General features: G+C 38.3%; 1 protein-coding gene across 1 annotated transcript; it reads left to right on the forward strand.

Moving 5' to 3' along the window:
* Positions 1-3,311: 3,311 nt before the first annotated feature.
* On the forward strand, positions 3,312-4,691 carry NAP1L2 (nucleosome assembly protein 1 like 2). The gene is given in 3 exon segments (XM_052663920.1): positions 3,312-4,083; positions 4,086-4,284; positions 4,286-4,691. Coding segments are annotated over 3 exon segments (1,377 nt in total).
* The last annotated feature ends 4,582 nt before the right edge of the window (positions 4,692-9,273 follow it).

A 9,273-nucleotide genomic window follows, 5' to 3' on the forward strand; every position in this document is an offset into this window, starting at 1 on the left:
TGGGCATGCATGCTAAGTCACTTCAGTTGTGTCCGACTCTTTGTAACCCTATGGGTTGTAGCTGGCCAGGCTCCTTTGTCCATGGGATTCTCCAGCCAAGAGTACTGGAGTGGGTTGCTGTTTCCTCCTCTAAAGGATCTTCCTGACCCAAGGATCAAATCCATGTCTCCTGCATTGCATGCAGATTCTTTACCACTGAGTCATTGGGGAAGCCCCAAATAATGTACACAAATGAGTAATAAGTACTTGGAAAGATACTCAACAGAACTAGTTGTTTGGGAAAGTAAATTCAAAACCAGAGAGAAATACAACTTCATATTCATTACGATGTCTTTAAAAAAATGAAAAAAAAATGCTTCAGTGAGAATTGGGAGAAATTGCCACCTTTATGCATTGCTACTGGGAATGTAAAATTTTACAGCCATGGAAAATAGTTTGATCTTTCCTCAAAAATGGACACATAGAATTACCATGTGATCTAGTAATTCTATTAACACCATGTATTTTCTCAAAGAATTGAAAGCAGAGACTCAAAAGAATACTTGCACATCAAACTTCATAGCAGCATTATTCACAATAGTTCACACTGGAATCAATCCAAATGTCCATCAACATTTTAAGATACATGTGTGAATCGCTCAGTCATGTCCGACTTTTTGTGACCCCATGGACTATAAAGTCCATGAAATTCTCCAGGCCAGAATACTGGAATGGGTAGTCTTTCCCTTCTCCAGGGGATCTTCACAACCCAGGTCTCCTGTATTGCAGGCAGGTTCTTTAACAGCTGAGCCACAAGGGAAGCCCAAGAATACTGGAGTGGGTAGCCTACCCCTTCTCCAGTGGATCTTCCTGACCCAGAAATTGAACCAGGGTCTCCTGCATTACAGACGGATTCTTCACCAACTGAGCTATCAGGGAAGGCTTATATTTGCTCCATTTGTCTTCTCTAATTACTGTCTGCAGTGTTTTGTAATTTTCAGTGAATAAATCTTGTACTTCTTATGTTAAACCTAACTCTATATATTCTTTTATGATTGATATTATTGTAACAGGTACTGTAATTGAATTTTTATTGTGGTAAAATAGACATAAAATAAAATTTACCATTTTAACCATGTATTAAGTGTTCAATTCAGTTGCATTAGGTACATTCACAATGTTGTACATTTATCATCAATACTCAGTTCCACAACTTTATCATCCCAAACTGAAACTCTGTACCCCTTAAACTATAACTCTCTGTTCCTTATTCCCCCAGCCTCTGATAATATCTATTATACTTTGTGTCTCCTTGAATTTGCCTATTTTATGTCACCTTGTATAAGTGGAATCATACAGTATTTGTCCTTTTGCATGTGGCTTATATCACTTAGCATAATATTTTCAAGGTTCATCCATATTGTTGTATCAGAACTTCATTCCTTTTAAAGTATATATAAACTTCCTAGCCTTAAGATATATATAAAACATATAAGGAATGTTGCAACTACAGAACCAGGAAAAGAAAATCTTAAATGTAGGACTTTTAACTATGGAACTATCCAGATTGATACACGAACCTGAGAATTGAATTTTGTAAATAATGTAATCATATACAGTACAGAGTGATAAAATAAGTAAAAAAGAATTTTATCTACATACTGAAAGAATCTGTAAAGAAATACAACAATATGTAAACAGTGTTTATCTCTGTGGTAGTAGCATGATAAAAATCAGAGTTCAAATATGGAAAAGAAAAGACAGTTAATTTTTTAAAAATTGTTTACTTAACAGATTATCAGCATTGGCAATATGGACAAAGTAAACTTCACCCATGAGCCTACCCAAAGGAAAAATTTAATGGCTGCATGGTATTCCATCCTATGAATACTCTATCATATATCTAACCATGTCTTTAATACTGAGATTTAGATTATTTTAAATAACAGCTGTCAAGCAAATGTTAAGATTTTTACAATATAGATCACTTTACAATTGAGCATTTCTTTTAAACAGTCCCAATGGCTTTAAAGCCAGAATCAAGAGAGAGGGAGGGGCAAGTCCTATCAGTATTAGGACTGGGTTATTGGCTATAAGCTAGAGAAGGAAATGGCAACCCACTCCAGTATTCTTGCCTGGAAAATCCCATGGACGAAGGAACCTGGTTAGGCTACAGTCCATGGGGTTGCAAAGAGTCGGACATGACTGAGCGACTTCACTCACCCATTGACTATAAGACAGACAGCTGGTTTTATATAGTGGGATACATATACAGAGGTTTTATATAGTGGGATACTCATATAGTGGGATACAGCATTTTGGCTCTTCATCGCAAGTTCTCTTTAACCCAACCTCCTCCTAACCATCTAAACTTCTCCTTCCTGTCCCCACCCACTACCCCAGGAAATGTTAAGGGAGATTTCCCAATCTAAAATTACTGGTCACTTATCATATAGCGTGTGGAAAATACAGAAAAACAGAATACAGAATATTTAAATCACTGGCAGTTACACCACCCTGAGACCAGCATTTGCTAATTTTTTTTAGTGTTTTCCCTTCTAACCTCTCTGTAAGTTCTTCTCCCTCTCACCTCTTTCCTTCCCAGAGCCCAGGGCTAAAATCAAAGGGACAGATTTAGGATGGGTGAATGCTTTATCTGACATTTTAGTTGCTATTTTCTCTTTTGAAATTATAAAAATATAACACCAGCTGAAAACGGAAAGAATAAGCTAGTAAAACCTGGTTTCTAGAAAACCCGGGTGGTGCTGTGGGACTAGCGGGAGGGGGATGAAGCAGCCATATTAGAGAACCTGGGAAGGTGAGACGAGTTGGAAACTTGATAGATCTAATAATTTATTGGCTCATGGTTTGTTGATCACTGCAGCCCAGCAAATGAAATTAGAGTAGAGTTGTGGGAGAGGGAGGGAGTGAGGCAGCAAGCTATTTGCACCAAAAAAATCTAGGCAAGAGACAGCTGCGTAATCATAGCGGCACCGGTTTTTTCTTGTAGCAGCTGATGCTTGCGGAGATCAGCTTACTGCGGCTCTCTGCAGTCTCTGGCCTGCTCCTGCAGGTCACTGCGGCCATCGCTGCTCTCTCTACCCCAGCCAGGACACCGCTGCCTCTGGTTCTCACAGCCTCCGCACCGCCTTCGTCCCGGCAGCAGCATCAACCGTAGCTCTAGGCTCCCGCAACACAGTCAGACCACTACCTTTCATTTCACCTCTGTCCCAGTCAGCGCCGCGTCTGATATTCCGATGAGTCTTTCCTTGTGGAGGTCAGATCTCCTGAACTTGACGGTAGCCAATTAGGCGTGTGAGGTCCTTGGAAAAATGGCCGAGTCAGCCGACCACAAGGAACTGTTCAGTCAAGAAGAGTCTGGTGATAAGGTAATGATGGAGGGGTCCGGGGAGCAGCCGGAGAGCAGTGAAGATGCCTCGGCTGGGCCTGGAGATGATGGGGACCGCGGTGAAGAAGCTGCCGTGGGTCCTGGGGAAGAAGGGGAAAAAGGTGAAGAGGATGCTGCTGGGTCCGGGGAAGGCGGGGAAAAAGGTGAAGAAACTGATGAGGATTCAGACCCAGACCATCCAAAAGGACTTATCGGTTATCTTTTAGATACAGACTTTGTTGAAAGTCTACTTGTGAAAGTTAAATACCGTGTGTTAGCCCTCGAAAAGCTTCAAACTAGAGTGGCCAATCTAGAGTCCAAATTCCTGAGGGAATTTCATGGTATTGAAAGAAAGTTTGCTGAAATGTATCAGCCTTTATTGGAAAAAAGACGTCAGATAATCAATGCAATCTATGAGCCTACAAAAGAGGAATGTGAATATAAATCAGATTCTGAGGACTGTGATGATGAGATGTATGATGAGGAAGAGATGTGTGGTAATGAGGAGGGTCTGCTACATGACTACATGGATGAGGATGACGATTGTGAAGATTATGATGATTATGCTGTTGAAGAGGAGGAGGAGGATGGTAATGATGATGACAATGACGATAACACCAAGGCAGCTGGAGATGAGAATAAAGAAGAGGATCCTAAAGGAATTCCTGATTTTTGGCTGACTGTCTTAAAAAACGTTGACACACTGACTCCTTTGATTAAAAATATGATGAGCCTATTCTGAAGCTCCCGACAGATATTAAAGTGAAGCTTTCAGATCCTCGTGAACCTCTCAGTTTCACACTAGAGTTTCACTTCAAACCAAATGAATATTTCAAAAATGAGCTGTTGACAAAGACCTATATGCTGAAGTCAAGGCTAGCATATTATGATCCCCATCCCTATAGGGGAACCGCGACTGTATTGCATAGGCTATAAAATAGATTGGAATGAAGGAAAGAATGTCACTTTGAAAACAGTCAAGAAAAAGCAGAAGCACCGCATCTAGGGAACAATGCGAACTGTGACTGAAGATTTTCCCAAGGATTCATTCTTCAATTTCTTTACTCCTCAAGGAATCAACTCAAATGGAAAGGATGGAAAGGATGATTTTCTACCTGGCCACAATTTATGTACTTACATAATCCCAAGATCAGTATTATTTTTCTCAGGTGATGCGCTTTAATCTCAGCAAGAAGGGGTAGTTAGGGAAGTTAATGATGAAATTTATGACAAAATTATTTGTGATAATTGGATGGCTGCAATTGAGGAAGTTAAATCTTGTTGCAAAAATCTTGAAGCAATAGTAGAAAACATTGATCGCTAAAGCAGAGTGTACATGGCCCTGAAATTAATTGTCCTAGATCTAGTTACTCAAAATATAATAATTAATTACAGTCTTGTATTGTTAATTTTTCTTGTAGCGTAAGTTAAAAATGTATGTCTCAGAAATATGAGAAGTTCAAATACTAATTCATTTGACTTTGCATTTTAGCATAGAATACTTTCAAGAAATGTGGACTGTGTTAAATGACTTAAGATATATTAATATAGTATTGTGTAGTTTAATCCTTCTGAAGTCCTTTTGTCATGTAAGTATTAATCTGTAGCTATGAACATTATCAGAACTACTAAATGAGATCAATATTTATTCTAAAAGAAAATTCTGGAGAACCAACTCAAGGTTCTTTTGCTGTTTTTTGTATTTGTGTTTTCTTTAGCTACTGTGTTTAATTTTGCTGTGCCTGCTTCATTTTGCAATAAAAATGCAATAGAACTTAAAACTTGAATCCTTAAGAAAACACCTGCATATGGTTAACAATTTCAGGCAAAATCACATTTCACATTTGTTAATAACAGCTTGTTCATAGGCTATTGTATTTTATGTGACCATGATAAATAATGAAACTTAGTTGTATTAAATTTATTTATCAGTGAAGTGTTAATCAAAGTATTTTCCAAAGATTGCCATGTATTGTTCTGTGTAATTGTGTAAACTGTAATTAGAATGTATAATTCTCTTTTCCTACAGTACATTTAATCATTCATTGAAAGTGACCACTTTATTATTTTGAAAAAAATTTTAATGTTCCTTCACCACAAAATGAATAAAAATTTCATTGTTTCATGTTATAAAACTGACCTTTTTTAATTGTAAAAGTAATATGTTTATTGCAGGACCAAAATCCATATACCCAATCCTCAAAGATAAACATTGTTTATGTTTTGATTTATTGCCTACTGTTCTTTTTCTGTGTGTTTATGTATTCATGCAAATTTGCTAAAAATATCCTTAGATGTGCAAAGAAAGTGTATCTTTTTATGGTTTATAATTGATTTAATCTTAATCATGAGTCCATCTCCACCTCCCAAGACTGTAGGAAAACAAAAATCTCAGTTTTAATGTATCTAGGTTAGAGAATCTGCCTGCTAATGCAGGACAAACGGGTTTGATCCCTGGGTCAGGAAAATCCCCTGGAGAAGGAAATGGCAATCCACTGCTGTATTCATTCTTGCCTGAAGAATCCCATGGATGGAGGAGCCTGGCAGGCTACCGTCCATGGGATCGCAAAGGAGTCAGATATGACTTAGAGACTAAACATCAGCAACAGTAAATTCAATGCCATTTAATAATTTAAATACTCTAAAAATAACAGGCTCATGTGTGTTTGTCTATATTTCAGAATACTCTTCCACATCATTACCTGAATGTAAAGGGGGTAAAGGGACTTATATTGCTTTATGACATTGGTTTCGAGTGCACTGACTGAGAACCATGGGATGTGGTTGGTCAGAGAGCTGACTTTGTCCCAGAGCTAATTTTGCCTGCCTCAAGTGTGGAAACACAGAAATTTGGCTGCCCCCCTTAGTATACTCTGTGAAGGCCACATCTATCTCTCTGGGATAACAGCGAACTTCTTAACCCCTTCCATGCCATATTAGAGCTGAGAGTGGCTTGGAAGTGCTAACTGTATCTTGTTATTGTTGCCTATCCACTCTTCCACCCCAAGTGATTGTGGTGTGATCCCACAAAATTATAAAATGAAAGTGGAACTAAAGCTCCTCTGCTTGTGACTTTTTTCTTCCACTATTGAACATTCCTCCTTCGGATTTTGGCTCAAAGAGGTAAGTTTTGAACACTACTTGCTTTTCTTACCACCGTCTCTTTTCTACAATCAACTGAGGAGGAAAGTATGGGTTTTTTTCTCCTTTTCTGTCTGACCAGGACCCTCCTCTAATATAATAGAGATAAGAGAACTGCACCCCAGAATGGACAGGGCTTTCTTGCTCATCATCTTGAAACACCACTATGTATCAGCAGGCAGGCTTCCTTTTCCCTGGGCTTGGCTGACGATCCTAGTGACAAAATTAAAATGTGCTCCCTGCCTTCCACTCCTTCCTTCACAGGAGAGTGGTGACATCTGCCAAATATGCTTCTTGCATTTAAAATGGTTTCCTAACTAGTACTTCTACTCCCCTCTGCTCAGAGAAAAATATAATATCTTTCTCCTAGGGACAGTGGTAAACACTCACCTGATTTTCTCTGGGGTTGCAATAGTTGACAAGATATTGGGAAATCGACAACTGTGATAGGGGAACCTCAAATCAGGAAATGCTTCCAATGTATACTTGATAAATATAGACTTTTTCATGCTTTTCACCACCAATAATTATGACCTTTGTTAAATTTCTGACTCCCTCAAAACCCCTCCCACACGTGAAAATTGGTCCCCTTTTAAGAGTGGGTGCTGTTACTGTGTAATAAAAGTAAGGAAAATGGGTGTATCTTTCTTGCTATTTCACGGAGGAATATCAGACATTTTGAAGTCCCTCCTTGGCAGTCTACTCCAGTATTCTTGCCTGGAGAATTCCATGGACAAGGGGAGCCCCACAGGCTACAGTCCATGGGGTCACAAAGGGTTGGACACAACTGAGTGACTATCAATCCTGTCCTTTTCTCTTATCTCTATGAAATAGAGTGAATCTGCTTCTGGGCTTTCTATAAGGGTAGGCCTGCCCCCTTTGCTGTATCTCTTGTCAGTGACCTTCAGCTGAAGACCACCAGGGACATACCCATAGTTGAACAAGTTGGGTTTACTCATTGCTGTGAGAGAGAACCATTGTATGTTATCAGTAAGTGGGTGTTAAAAAAAAAAACAAAAACATACTTCAGGATTTGAGCTTTGGTTGCATGATTTGGTGGATGGTCTAAGGAAGTGGGGATATTGGTAGTTCAATAAATCTTACCTATAAGGAAGAGAAACTAGAAAAAGGATAAGGCAGTAATTGATAAAAAGTTTTAGCTATTCATTAAAGCTATCATGGCAGGGATGGTTGGTGGATGGCAAAGTGACTTTATTTTTGTCTGTACTTCGAAAAAATTAAGAGGTTTTGCTTTGAATCACTTTATTGTGGTCCCAGAGTAACCTTGTCTGAGGTTGATATTCTATAATATGGTTTATGTGCACTAGAATAAGATGGCCTAGCTCTGAGTATCAGGCCAACTTCCTGATGTCAGGGACTGCTTTTTACATTTCTTTCTCTTTTGCCTCTTCTCAAGGATGCAATTTGATACTATAATCATTCCCATAGCTTGCGGTGGGATGGAGGTTCGTTTGAGTTGGGTTTAGACTAGTGTAGAGGCCCTTTGGGGCTTCCTAGGTGGCACAGTGGTAAAGAATCCACCTGTCAATGCAGGTGATGTGGGTTTAATCCCTCGGTAGGGAAGATCCTCTGGAGAAGGAAATGGCAACCCACTTTAGTATTCTTGTCTCGGAAATCTCATGGACAGAGGAGCCTGGCAGGCTACAGTCCATAGGGTTGCAAAGAGTTGGACACGAATGAGTCACTGAGCACTCACAGAGGCCCTTTAGGCCTTGAGAATAGGCCATCAACTTTAGTCCACATGCCAGAGAGACTTGTATCAGGATTTAGGGCTTGTGTGACTAAAAATAGGAATTTATCTCAATTTTTTTTAATAATCATTCTTTAAAACTATATTATTTATATTGTCCTGGAGAGATTGTTGAGCTGGCTGTTGGGCATTGTTAGAAGCTTGGCATTCTGAAGGAAAATACTGAAGTATATAAATACAACAAAATTCCATTTGGGGGTGCATAATTTATAAATTATGATATTTAGTATTATATAGCATATGGCAGAGTGATTAGTCTTTGAAGCCAGGCTGCTTAGATTCAAATTAGCTGAGTGACCTTGTGCGAGTTACTTATGTATCTCAGTTTTCATACCTGTAAAAATATGGTGATAATTGTACAATTATCTCATAGATTATTATGAAGATTTAATTGATTTATGCAAAGTTCTTGAAATATATATGGCAAATAAAAAGTGCTATCTAGGCATATCTATCTTTAATATTTTTATTATTAAGTTTATACCTAAAACACTCAAAATTGTTTGGTAAACAATAAGGATACAGTAAATTCTTATTACATTATTAATAATTGTCCCCTAAATTGTTTCTAATTTACAAAAAGTGGAAGCATATACTTTGTATTTAAATGACAGAATCTTCAAGATTTCTGCAAGTAATAAGAAGGGCTAGTTTACTAGTAGTACTTATGTTATTGGCAAGTCTGATTAATGAAAAGGAAAATAAAGTGACCAACTCTGCCGTTCCTCACTGCTAAGTGCATTGATTTAGCCTTGTAGCTTTGTACACTAGGTGCAACACTGATCACAGGCCATTTTGTTAACTGGTTAACAAATGAATCATTAAATTAAAATATTTGGAAACCAGGCAGAAAGAGAATACAGAAAATGAAAATCCTATGAAATTGTGTATCATCCATAGATATATAACCGATTTGATTTTTCAGTTACCACACAGCAGTGTACAACATATGGCTGACTATTGGAAAGCAGATAACCTTCACATGGAACACTAA

This window comes from Budorcas taxicolor, chromosome X, assembly GCF_023091745.1.
Source record: "Budorcas taxicolor isolate Tak-1 chromosome X, Takin1.1, whole genome shotgun sequence".
Classification (NCBI taxonomy): Eukaryota; Metazoa; Chordata; class Mammalia; order Artiodactyla; family Bovidae; genus Budorcas; species Budorcas taxicolor.